Source organism: Silurus aristotelis (genome assembly GCF_946808225.1).
Source record: "Silurus aristotelis genome assembly, chromosome: 11".
Taxonomy (NCBI): domain Eukaryota; kingdom Metazoa; phylum Chordata; class Actinopteri; order Siluriformes; family Siluridae; genus Silurus; species Silurus aristotelis.
This window is the reverse complement of record NC_139584.1, coordinates 25998657-26012528: the sequence shown is the minus strand read 5'-3', so window position 1 is coordinate 26012528 and position 13872 is coordinate 25998657. Positions and strand designations below refer to the sequence as shown.

General features: G+C 41.9%; 1 protein-coding gene across 1 annotated transcript in view; it reads right to left on the bottom strand.

Annotated features, from left to right (window-relative positions):
* The window catches only part of adgra2 (adhesion G protein-coupled receptor A2), a 60671-nt gene extending 50336 nt beyond the window's left edge, over positions 1–10335 (bottom strand). The window contains exon 1 of the mRNA XM_083554007.1: positions 9393–10335. Coding sequence (XP_083410133.1) covers positions 9393–9655 — 263 coding nt within the window. The 5' untranslated portion in view covers positions 9656–10335. The remainder of the gene's footprint in view (positions 1–9392) is intronic.
* Positions 10336–13872: the final 3537 nt, after the last annotated feature.

The window sequence follows — 13872 nt, the reverse complement described above, 5'->3', positions numbered from 1 at the left end:
CACACCCACAACACACACACACACACACACACACACACACACAGACACACAAAACATGCTTTTTCCCACAAGAGTAAACGGACCATCTCCGGGAACGGCAGCTCTCCGAGGACGCCCTTCCACACAATTCCCAGGATATCTGTCAGGAAGGTTTTTCAAAACACACAAACACAACACACACACACACACACACACACACACACACACACACACACACATTTGTTTCACACTCTAACTGTACTGACTGTACTCATGGACACAAACAGAATCTTGTGAATCTGTGTGACCAACTGACACACATACACACACGTGCACACACACACTCGCACACACGCTTATCCGTGCACACACACACCTACACACACAAACAGCCATTTGTTGCATGCAGCAGCTGTCTGAGGGAGTACGAATTCACACACACACATTCTTTACACACCCAGTGCCCACTGCCAAGGCCACTACTGTGTGTGTGTGTGTGTGTGTGTGTGTTGGGGGGTATGTTTGTGTGCTCATTCTTGAATAATATTTCAATAAGATGATTTTATCTGGCTAACAGCTTGTTCGAAGCAATACATCTTGAAAAGAAAGGTTTAATAAAATATAAAGGAATAAATACCAAGAATGGGATTATATCATATTATATGAGGATGATATCCAAGGATGGGATTATATCATATCTTATTTCCACACTCGACAACCTTTTAACGTATTTTATTGTAGACGCATTTTAACGAAGATGCAGAGACACCGGAAACGCGAATTGTGTTCTTACTTTTGAGTGTCATTTTTCTACGATAACCGAATGAATGATTTGGGGCCGGTCACAGTAAGTTGGCACGCAAGAAAAACTGTATTTTACGATGAATCCAAAATGTGCTAGTAAGATGTGGACCGATGAGACTATATTAAAATGTACTGACAGGTTTCTCTCTTTACCATCCAGCTGAGAGTTTGTGATACAGATGTTAGGATTAGTAGGCATTGTATTTTGAGTGCAGCTCTCAGGATCCTTACTGGAATTTATGGTGAACAAAATGATGAGCAAGAAAAGTCCACTGTCTACAACAGCATGCGGCGAAAAGTTGGAATGTAGCTGTAACGAAGTGCAAAATGCCGAATGCTAACGTTAGACCCGTATGCTCGCCTCTAAACTGTTATATAAAGGCGTCCCAGGGGTCAAAAGTAAATTTGGCGTTTCGGGTCCCACACAGACACGCACTTTATTATCTGTTACATGTTTTCTCACTCCTTCGCAATTTATCTTCTTGTCTGCTGCTTCCCCTTGCCTGTCCAAAGCACTCCCCCCACCCCCACCCCTCCATCCCTCCCTCCCTCTTGCCAGTCCCGATGCAGGCGCGCGTAATTAGCTCTAAACACAGAGGCCCTCCAATCCACATCTGGAAGAGGTTTGGGCATGGCAGTTTCCTACCAGCACGGCTAAATATTTATATTCAGCCTCACTGTGTATGGCTGAACTCAGGAGGAAGGAGGGAGGTGGGCTAGAGCAGGAGAACAGAAAGCGAGTGAGAGTGCGCGTGAAGGACAAAATGACTGAAACTAGTCTTCTTTTTGTGCGTGTGTGTGTGTGCCAATGATGCCAAACGACTTGCGTATGCAGGTTTGGTGTTTATTGGAAGTTGGAGCTGTGATGGAAAACTTGGGCTGCTGTGAAAGCTAAAACTCCAGACACATAAAAACACACAAACACACACACACACACACACACACACACACACACACACACACTCAGTCGAAAATTCAGCCAGAGGTGTGGATGCGAGGCCCTCTGTGTTTTGGAGCTTCGTCTCTTGAAAACCACAAACTACAACCTGAATCCAAGTAAAGGAGCTCATTACAGTCAATCGGAAGGATCTAAAGGAATAAGAAAGAAAATGGGGGTGGAAGAGTATGTGGTAGGACAGGTTAACCCCTTCTTACCCACACGCTAGCAACCACCAGTTTGCTTCATTTATAGTTACATGAATTCATTAAACTTATATACGTTCGTAGCGATACACAAAAAGTGATTTGTTACCATTTACAAACAATATTAATGTAAATGTTTGGTGTTGGAAGTTGCTTCTTTTCCAATAGCACACTGTGTATTGTTTTGTGTAGCATCCATTCATTTTGAGTTACGTTTAATGTTGAGGAACAACTAAGAGAAACAAGTTATCACGTTTTCACTGTTTGTCGTGTCAATTGAGAAAGAGAAAAGTACTCAATCATCTTCCCTGAAGACTTTTCCATGGCGGAAAAACCTAACCAAGTGACGAGTTTTATTGTATAATGCAGAATTTGTTTGAAGATGAGATGATTTGCTGTTTGTTTGTGCTATGCATTTTTATTACACCTTTATAGAATCATTTATGTCAGTAGATCAGCTCAAATAAAAAATTAATTAATTAACGCTGATCCAAAGTTGTAATAAAACTTTTTGTATGATATCACCTTTTCCTGGACCTTTATATAATAATAAAATCAATTTTGAATACACAGTGATGTGTAGAAGCTAAACAGCAAATTGTTCAGATTAATGGGCAGAAATGAAAAACATGTATGGACCATGCCCACATTTGATGGTAGCAGTTTCTACATATCTATAAGAGGAAATAAAACAAGAAACTTGCTAGTAATAACTACTCCCAGATATCGAGATTCTCATCAACCTGCTGAATAAACTTACACTGTGTGCAATAGTTTGCCTTTATTATCATTTCTATCAAAGTAAACAATTTTGAACTATCTATTTATTTTCATATTGAGTTTACTTGTCAACCAGGAGGACTGAGTCTCAACATGACTCAGAAACTATGAGGAAAGAGTTTAAATGCAAGAAGAATGTGATACGCTATATACCACTCCATTCATTCATTTATAGGCCAGTCCCATAAGTCGCGCGAGTCTTTCGCCTAATCTTTACTCAGAGCTTGATCTTGGTGCTATCTAACTTTTATCACATGAGGAATGCCAGATGTTGGCTTGGTGACCTACAGCTGCTCAGAGAGATAACCCTCAGGCCTAAACTACTGACCCCAGATCTCACAGCTCCGATCCTCCTGTGTTGAAAAAAGAAATTTCGATACTATAACACAGTCCATGTGGAAGCACTTAACCTCAATCGACTCTGAGTTAAATATGCAGAAACATTCAGGACAGTGCTACATTAACCGGTCGCTTGTTGACCCGCTTCTGTGTGCACGATGTGTGAAGGAAGAGCCGAATAATTTTTATGGACGTATCCCAAATGCAGGATGAAAACAGAAATCAAATTTTGGATCGATGTACATAGATACCGTATGTGTTACATGAGGCTAGCTAGCTAGCTTGGATCTCTTTAGACGTACAGATGCTAAGACAATATGCCTGCTAGCATCCTGCTACCAGTAATATATCTCCTATTTACACTTCGTTTCACTAATTATTCATTTAACTTTATCTAACAAACTGATTTGATAGATTTTAGAGTATAACAACAAAAAACTGTATAGTCACTACTGCATGGTGTTGGATCGTACTTGCTGATAACCGATTCATTAACTAACAGTTTTTTAATTGGATACTGAATAACAAAAACAAACACTTTATGTGAAATTATACTGAACTTAATCATTAATCATGAATCATAAAAAATGTGCGAAATAAAATAAATATTCATATATTCGTTCTATTATTAATGTAATTATATCAATAATCAACTATAAATTACAATGAATAAATATAATATAGTGCTCTCCATGCAGTCTCACGTGTCACTGCATGTGGCGTTAGTAATTTGCCTCGAGTCATCTGTTTTGGACCATATCAACACATGCATTGACAATGTTACTACCGTCAAAGACGTGTAAAGCTTTCCTAATCAGAAGTCGTGAATGAACTCTGAGGTCTGTCTCCTGTTAAAAGCAAGAGATGCTGCTTTTAAATCTGACAACGCAGAGGACGAACGAACGGACTTAATCGTTTTTTTGCTCGCTTCGATCAAGGAATAGGACATTTTACCTCAGCCGCTGACTCTACTACTGCTCACAGTTCACTTTTACTCTGAACAACAGAGGTCTATTCAGCATTTCAGCAGAGTGGATACATGCAAGGCAGCTGGTCTGGATAGCATACGTGTTCTCAGAGCATTTGCTGGACAACTGGCACAAGTCTTCACTGACATTTTTAACCCGTCACTAGCCCAAGCCACGGTTCCTACATGCCTGGAGACTACAACCATCATACCAGTGCCTAAGCATTCACCTGCAGAACAGGTCGACAGAGGATGCAGTCTCCATGGCTCTTCATTGAGCCCTCACCCACCTGGATAAAACCAACACCTCCATCAGAATGCTGTTCATTGCGTTTAATACATCTGCATTCAATACAGTCCCTCCCACAGTACTGATCACTAAGCTCAGTAACCTGGGTATCTGCACCTCCACTTGCAGATAGATTCTGGACTTTCTCACCAACAGACATCAGTCTGTAATGTTGGGCAAACAGGTATCCTCAACCCTCATTCTGAACACCAGCATCCCACAGGGCTGTGTTCTGAGCCCACTACTTTACTCCATGTTTACCCATGACTGTGCTCCTCTGCGTAACTTCACCATGACAAATCAGCCTACAGGGAGGAGATCCGAAGCCTGACAGCGTGGTGTGCCACCAACAACCTGACCCACAACAAAACGAAGACTAAAGAGCTCATTTTAGAACAGCAGGAGACACTTCCCAGTCTATATCAATGGGACTGAGGTAGAGAGAGTCTCCAGCTTTAAGTTCTTGGGAGTTCAAATCTCAAAGGATCTGTCCTGGCACCAGAACACTTCAGATCTGGTTAGGAAGGCACAACAACACCTGTTCTCTTGAGAAGTCTTAAGAAAGCTCGTCTGTCCCCAGGGATTCTAATAAGTTTTTACCACTGCATCATTAAGAGCATCCTGACCAACTTTATCACTTTATGGTACGGAGGCTCCACTATGTGTGAACGCAAAGCCCTGCAAAGGGTGGTCAAAATCGCCCAACGCATCATGGGCACCCAACTACCTGCTATTAAACACCACAGCAGATGTCTGTGAAGAGCCCACAACATCGTTAAAGACTCTTCACATCCCAGTCAAAAACTGTTTAACCTCCTTCAATCAAAGGATCAAAGAAGATACAGGAAGATACACACCATGCAGCAGGTTCAGGGTCAGCTTTTTTTCCATCCACAATCACTCTACTGAACTCTGCACTACACCGTTAGGTAACTGTATAAACACTGTATATAACTCCTGTACAATTATACATACAATGTACATACTGTCATTTTTATACCCCTCATTCTCTACTACTTTATTTATGTGTATTTATATATCTTACTGTACATCCTGCCTAATATTTCACATTTATGTATATATACAGTGGTCCCCTGGAACTTGCAGGGGTTACGTTCTAAGAGTTCCGAAAAGCCATCAACTTTTGGACACACCCCCGCAGCCCCTACGATACCTTAGTAAATTCATTGTCACTTTATAAACGTAATAGTTTACAGTATTGGACCAAATACATAGTTTAAAATGTTATTCCTAACGTTCCTGAACATTCGGTCCCGCTGCGGATTCCCACAAATTTGAAGCTAATCTGCTAATAACTTGCTGTTGGTTAGGTTCCAAATGAGAACCCATCTATCTAAGAGTAGAATATGTGACTGTATTAACTCTTGTAACAGTATTGTTACAGTTATTAAATGAAAACATGTGGCAAATATCTACACCTACATTCAGTTTACACTGTTATAATCTACCTCTTGACTAAAACAAATTGATGCCAGACTGGTGATTGACCTCCACTGCTAAATGAGTGTGTTACGCCATTGTCTGCATCGCTCACAAGTCCAACTGCCAATTGCCCCAGTACCGTGACCTCATCCACTGACATTCCTGTCCAGCTGACAAGAGAGAACACAGCATGGAGTAGAAAAAAAAAAAAGGGGGGGGGGGGGGAGTTAGAGAAATTATGTATCCGAAGCTGCACCTGGGATGGTGTCTAGAAACGCCTGAGGAATGTCAGAAAAACAGAAACATCAACATCACGCCAAGCATTCCACATCTGGAGCAGAACCTCGGGCGCGTTACTAAATCTAGAAAGATGAGAGTGTGAAAAAACCCTTCTCTTGACATGTTAGATGCACCACTCATTATCTTAAGCTCTGTTTCCGTTTGACTCTATTCTAATGTCCAAAGCAATAGGTGGCATGATATATGGCGATTTCGGTAACTGTTCTCCTTTCTCTCAGTGGGGAGCTTTAGCAGGATGGAAGTGTTTACCTCTAACCCACGCAAGTCCCATAAATGTGTCACAGTGTGCATTGCACATGCTCAAAAAACAAATAATTGGCATTAAGGGGTTTGGCTGCCTGCATCAATGTCGCCTCCGAGCTCCTTCCATCATACGCCACCTGGCCTTGCTCGGGTCCCCCCTTTTCCTTAATTTCCAATCCACTTCCTCTACGGGTTTCGGCGGCCCAATGTGCTGAGCAGATGTGAATGGTTATTAAGCAGAACCACTACGCTTCATAAACGTGCTGCCCTCAACCCTGCTTCTCCGGGGAACCAATCTATTGGCTTCTCTCTTTGCCTTGGCTGTTTTTTTGCAATTTTTCTAATATTTTCCTTTTTACGACACTCATGTGCAAGCGAGTGGCGTTCCCGCTTAGAATGAGAGCGCTGAGCTATTGTGGGAAGGACGGAGGAGGACTGCACTGGGGCATAAGGTGTTAATGTCTAACACATGAACAAATTAATGTTTTAATGCATACGTTTCGCGGAGATGCGGTTTTTCACGACCAAAAGGGAAGTGTTTCGGTGTAATGCTGAAGCAACAAAAGAAAAAAAAAGGGCTGAACGTCAGGAAAATGTGCAAACATCTAAAATCTAACACAAATAAAATCATTTTGACTTCCGCAAAGGCTTCCTTCCTCCCGGGCTAGAATTGGATGGAAGTGCATGCTTTGCCCATTAATGATAATGTGTAAACAGAGAAATGGTCCGAGTTTTCAGTCTAACCCATAAATACATGTATTTACCGAAGAGTGAAACAAAAGAAATCACATATCAGGCCAGTGCTTCTGGTCAGTCTTCCTTCCTGAAAAGGGGGCACTGGAGATAGGGCATGTTGAAAACAGAATGCAAGCATCATAGCAATGGGAAAGGAAGCAACCAGGCAGCCATTAAAATAAAGAGAGAGGGAGAGTGAGAGAGAGAGGAGAAAAAGAGAGAAGAGCATAAATGTGTTTCTGTTTAGCCCCCTTCAATATAGCCAAGTCAGCTGAAGACTGAATGAGGGGGGGTGTGTGTGTGTGGGTGTGTGTGTGTGTGTGTGTGTGTGGATGTGTGTGTGAAGGGGTGGAGTGTTAGGGTGTGGGAGGGGTGCTGACCAAGGGCACATTTCCTTTCTCTCCGCAAAGATGGAAAATGACAGAGCTTTCATTCTCCACTGCGATTTGCAGTCTGAAACAAGGTCAGCGATCAAAACCCAACCTGAAAGCCCCGTTCTGTATCGTGTTTCATTGAGGGGACGACAGGACAGGGGCTAAAAATCCTTCAACAAGAAAGAAGTATGGTATTGTGTTGACATGCTGTTCAACACATGTCCACAGGCTATAATCCAAGCCATAAAATCCAGTTGCTCCGGTTTCAGACAAGGACACGGCCTACTAGGTAGATCTTCTGAAATTCAGCAAATAATGGAAGCAAGGCACGTTCAGGAGATAGTTTGGATGTTAGGGTCTTCCAAATTGTTTTGGTGACACTCAAACTAGAAATTTAAACATCATCTCAAAGAGGTTGTGGATCATTGGAAGTTGTGAGGTGTTGGTGAAGGTCTTTTTGGTGGTTATGGAGTTTGTTGGTACCTTTGGTGGTTGTAAAAAGGTTGGTGTTGATGATAATGGTTGTTGGTATATTTATTTGATGTATAGCTGTTACGGTGGTGATGGTATTGATGGAAACTTTGACAGTTAGATCATTGTGTTGGTAATGCAAGGTGGTAGCAAGGTTTTGGGACCAGTTCCATTTACAAGAAAGTACTTAACTTAATGTTTACACACTTTCACCTTCAAAATAGTCCCCTGGCACAGCAACACAGCGCCACTTCTGGAATGTGTCCTCGAAGACTTTTTAAAGCATCTTCTGCGATCAGTAGGAGGGTGAAGTCCACAGGAGACAAACCTTGTGAGTAGGGTAGGTGTGGAAGTGAGATCATGTTGTTTCCGGCAAGAACCTCACGTGTAAGGAGAGCTCGGTGACAGGGTAACGCACGTGGTCCGATTAGCGCAAGTTGCACAGCTCCCGATGGAAACAGGAAGATGTCTTTAAGCACACTGATTTATGAAGGACGGTGCTCCCTCTGACTGTGCGTGCAGCTTTGTGCTGCCACCTTTTGGCATCTTACAAAACTACTCTTAAAACTTTTTGACACCAACTCGTATTATTGGTATTTTTGGTGATTGTAGAATGGATGGTAAATGCTGATATATTTGCTAGATGTTTAGATGTTGAGGGTGGTGATACTGGTACTGTTGTTATCTTTGACAGTTATGAAGTTCTCAGTTATATTGGTAGATACTGGTGGTATCTTCAGTTAATGAGTTTTTTGTTGGGATCCTTGGTTATTTTTGAGTTCTTGTCGGTGGTGGTGATGCTGGTATTGTTGGGAAGTTATACAGTATGGTTCTGTTCTGTAGATGTGATACGACCGGTGGTAATGTTGGTATCTCTGGTGGGTATACAGTTGTTTTTAGGTGTGTGTAACAGTTATAGACTTTATGATATTGGTATGTTTAGTGGATGTTGAGTTGTGAGTAATTAAAGAGTTGTTGGTGGTGGTGGTTATGGATTTCGTTGGTACCTTTGTTTTGTAGAATGTTTGTAGAGATAACAGTTTTGTGATATTGTTAGTATTTCGTCGTTGGTATTGAAATCTTTGAGATGTTTAAAGATTATAGTGTTGGCACTGTCGGTGTTTTTGGTTGTTGCCGATGATGTGGATGGTTCTGATGGTATCTTTGGCAGTTTTAGAATTCTCAGTGGTGCTTATAGAGTTGTTGGGGATGGTTTTGTGGTATAGTGGTGAAAAAAGTGTTGGTAATGGTGACGGTTGTAAACATCTGGAAAGGTTTTAACAAATGACTACCATAATAGCTGTCAGTGACTAAGTATAAGAGGTAAGTATTTGCTCTCACAATCCAACTGGTAAGGAATTATACCTCTTACTCCACACAAATGTTGGCAAAGGTTTTATGATTATTCCTGCACAAGTCATTTCACGAGCAATACCGTTCCTTCCCTGCAAAAAAACCTCACCACGGAACGATAAACTCTGGAAGAAAATTAGACAAGTTACTCATGTTTGAAACAATTACTCACAATGAAATAGTCCGGTTGGGCATGAGGTTCGCTTCCGGCGTCTCCGTCAGCTCCTTGCCGGCGCAGCTGACTCGCTTGCGCGCGCCCGATTGCGCCGCGTGGCCCTTGGCGCGCTCGTCGGTGCAGCTGCAGCCGCTGGAGAGAAGCTCGCGGCACGCTCGCGCGAATCCCGGCAGCGTGGGCAGGAGCAGCGCGAGCGCGAGCACGAGCAGCGGCGAGCGCCCGCGGAACGAGGCGCGCGCGCCGCCGCGTAGCAAAATCATATCGATGACACTTTTCAGTCAGCCCATGTCCTCGGCGCGAGCCCTTTAAATACAGCAAAAGTCCGGTCAGGGAAATAAAGCGCTGCTGCACTGGTCCGGGAGAGAGAAAAAACAACGCTTATTTCTTACTCTTTTATCATGGGCAAGTTTGAGGCGCGCACAACTCAGCGTGAGCGGACGCGTCTCTCCATCGCTGTGTATCCCGCGCGCGTGCAAATGCACGGCGCGTCAGTCGGGCGAATGCACGCGATTTATCCGTCAGGTCCAAAACATTTGCGTGCAACGCATCCTCATAACGTCTTGAAAAATCTGCCAACACCAGTCTAAAAAAAATGTTTATTCCCTCTATAATCCGAGTAAAAAAAAAATCCTCTAGACTTTGAAAACCAGACAAGAATCCTGATCTGGGAAAACTTTCCGTCCCATTTTACTTTCTTTTCTTTCTTTCCCGTTGATTCAGAAAAAAAAATCCTGTCCCGTAAGTCCGCGTGCAGCGTGAGCGTCCCTGCAGCCTCCGCTCGCGCACTGCCCGAGCAATCGGTATAGCGTGGAGCTCTTGAGTAACGGTGCTCAACTCCCCTGAATATCCCCTGAATCCCCCTGCAGCGCTTTTTCCTCCGCAACCCTGTCGCAGCACACTTACTGCCCCGAGCGCGAGCGAGCGCGCGCGCCCCCTTTCCATGTCCCCCCCTTCCCCTTCCCCTTACAATTTTTGCTCCGCGCGCGACCTGCCGCAGGGTCCTAGTGCACTGGAGCGACACTGGGGCACGAGCTTTTCTCAATCAGTGCAACGCAATGGCTGCGTCCTCAATCACACTCTTTCCATGTAAATAGTGATCAAAGATTATTGAACTTTAGGGTTAGATCAGTCAGTGTGTGTGTGTGTGTGTGTGTGTGTGTGTGTGTGTGTGTGTGTGTGTGTGTGTGTGTGTGTGTGTGTGTCTTACATGTAATTATATTCATGAAATTTTCTATATTATTATTGTAATTATATTTAATAAATTTTCATATAAACGCTGTTGCACACAACTGAAATGACTTCGTAATTGAATGAATGTTACACTCCACAAGGGATTCCTTATTAAAGGTACAAAAACATAGACTTTAGAGTAGCATTCACAAATTGTGAGAAAGAAAATAAGAAAAAAACACAAAGGTGGGAAAAAAAATAAAGAAGAAAACAGACAGAAAAAAATAGAAAAGCAGGCAAACCAATAAAAGTAAAAAGAAAGAAAGAAAGAAAGAAAGAAAGAAAGAAAGAAAGAAAGAAAGAAAGAAAGAAAGAAAGAAAGAAAGAAAGAAAGAGAGGCAGTTAAAAAAAGCAAAAGCAAAAAAAGAAATAAAAAGAATATATGAGAAAAAAAAAAACAGGGGCAATGATAAAGAATAAATGAAAAAGAAAGAAAGAAAGAAAGAAAGAAAGAAAGAAAGAAAGAAAGAAAGAAAGAAAGAAAGAAAGAAAGAAAGAAAGAAAGAAAGAAAGAAAGAAAGAAAGAAAGAAAGAAAGAGAGGCAGTTAAAAAAAAAGCAAAAGCAAAAAAAGAAATAAAAAGAATATATGAAAAAAAAAAAAAACAGGGGCAATGATAACAAAGAATAAATGAAAAAGAAAGAAAGGCCTGATGATGGTTGCCATGTTTGTCAGTTGCAGCATTATCACTCCAGGTTTAACATTTGCGTTTGTTGGAAGTAAAATATTAAACACTAAAACAAAAATTCAGTGTCCAAACAATTCCAAAACCGGAATTTTAAAATTCTCCATCGATCACATCTGGAACGACACCTGCAGTTTTACAGGAATAATCCCAGAAGATTACACTGACTTAAGACTGCAGTGTGGATGTGGGTCCTGGTCTCTCTTTAGAACATTCGAAAGACGTTACCGTAATGCTGATGGGATTTTTCCCAGCATTCTGTAGTGCAAATAATCTGCTCTCAGATTCATGAATATTGCTGTTCAACATATTCCCCTAACGCTCGTCTCTAAAACCAGGCACTATGACCCAGCTGGACATCTGCTAGACGCTCACAGCACCTTGCAGTATCCTCGCGTGCGACTGAACCATCCCATGCTGAATTAACGTTTGGCTCCAGCGTGTACGAAGCACATGGAGTGTGAGAACAAGAGGAAATAGAATAAATGTAACAAACTGATAAGGAACAGTCAGATACAGGCAGCTTCCTCACATGTTTATTTCTCACGCTCTCGAACACATGGATTCAGAATTCAATTATTTTATTACTCTCGAAAGACATAAGGACATACACTTTTTAGACAAAAGTTTGTAGATATCTGATCATAAGATTGGTTCCCCATTTTTGAGTCTGGTTCCTCTTAAGGTTTCTTCCTCATAACATCTAATGGAGTTGTTCCTTGCCACAGTCGCCATGGCTGCTCATCAGAGATAAATACACACCATTCACCTTAACTGTTAAAATTCTGTAAAGCTGCTTTGAGACAATGTCTGTTGTGAAAAGTGTTATAGAAATAAACTTGACGGCTTTTTGATCATTCTATTCCACGTTTAGTCCCCATTTGCTGGCCCCTACACTCTCCTGGGAAGATGTTCCACCAGATTTTGGAGTGTGCTTGTGGAGATTTGTACTCATTTGTACTCATTCAGCCTCAAGGGTGTTAGTAAAGTGTTAGTTAGTTAGTGCATTTGGTTCTTACTCTCCAGTGTTCTATATTGTTAAAAGATTTATGATCAAACTCTTGATGTCACCCAAATGAGGATGGGTTCCCCTTTTGAGTCTGGTTCCTCTCAAGGTTTCTTCCTCATAACATCTAAGGGAGTTTTTCCTTGCTCATCAGGGATAAATGCACACCATTCACCTTGACTGTTGATTTCTGAAAAAAGGTGCTTTGAGACAATGTCTGTTGTGAAAAGCGCTATAGAAAATGACTGACTTGACTTGACTTGACTTGGGTAGTAAGTTAGGTAAAGTGAGGGGACCTGGAGGGCAGTCAGCTTTTAAATTCATCACACAGGTGTTTAATTGGGTTGAAGTCAGAGCTCTATAGCAGAAGATTTTTAACTCCAATGTATATCAGTAATATCTTTAAGGAGCACAGGTGCATTGTCATGCTGGAGCAGTTCTTGGTGTAAGTAGAGGGAAAGTACTATTCCACCACAACCTACACAATTTAGTCTCCAAATCTGTTTGGAAAAGGACCACCATGGCTAAAAAAGTCAGGTGTCCAAACTGTTTCCACAAAGCTGTAGGCACTCAATTGTATAGGATGTCTTTAGATGCGCTATAATCAAATTGCCTGTTCCTGTGTACAAAGTGAGCTCCTTGAAGATCTGGTTTACATGCTTCGGAGAGGAAGATCTTGAATGGCCTGCTATAGAGCTCTGATCTACTGAACACCTATGGGCAAAATTGCTAAAGACAAACAAAAACAACACAATCAAGACAAAACATTCATTTCTATTTTTTTACACATTACAAAATCCTTTCATTGATTAGCCTGGGTTTTATATATAGCTGAGGTAACGTCCCAAATCGCACCGAATCCGGGTGTCGACTGCCAAAAGCATAAAAGGTGAGGACTTCTAACAAAAGTCTTTTGTTTCTTCTTCTGACATCAGAAATGAAAACTGCTAGCTCAGCAACAATTGTGTGTATTAGCCTTGCTTTTAAACCGCTCTGAGCTCTGAGGCGTTTTTTTGTTTAAAAAAAGACACAGAAATCGGGACAAAACCCCTTTATGTATTCGCCTGACATGCAGCAGAATCCTGTCAAAAACCATTAGCTCGGCGCCAACGTTCAACAGAAGCCATTTTAGTTTTCCATGTGCGTGTGGAGCCAGAAAAAACTTGATATTTATGAGCTGATAGCATCACACTGACCCCCTGTTCCCTCTTAAAGTCCACCTTTGTCCACAGACTTGTTTTATTTAAAACCCGCAGCTTTTTTATTTTTAAAACAAGATCCCCTTTGATACATACGAGAAGCAGAGGAGGTATGAAACCTTAGCTCTCGTGTGGAAAAAAAAATAATGATAAAATGGAGGGTTTGAAAACGTGAAAAGGTGTGCGGGAGGAGAACGAGACGAACGCAGAGGCCTGATTGAGGTTGACGTGTGTGTTCTTGGTGCCACGTTCAGACACGCGAGCACGGCCGGTTCATACAATGGAGCAGTTGTATTCTAGCTAATAGGTTGTTGCTGCACTACGTTATGGCTACGTCCCAAACCGCATAGAAGTGCAC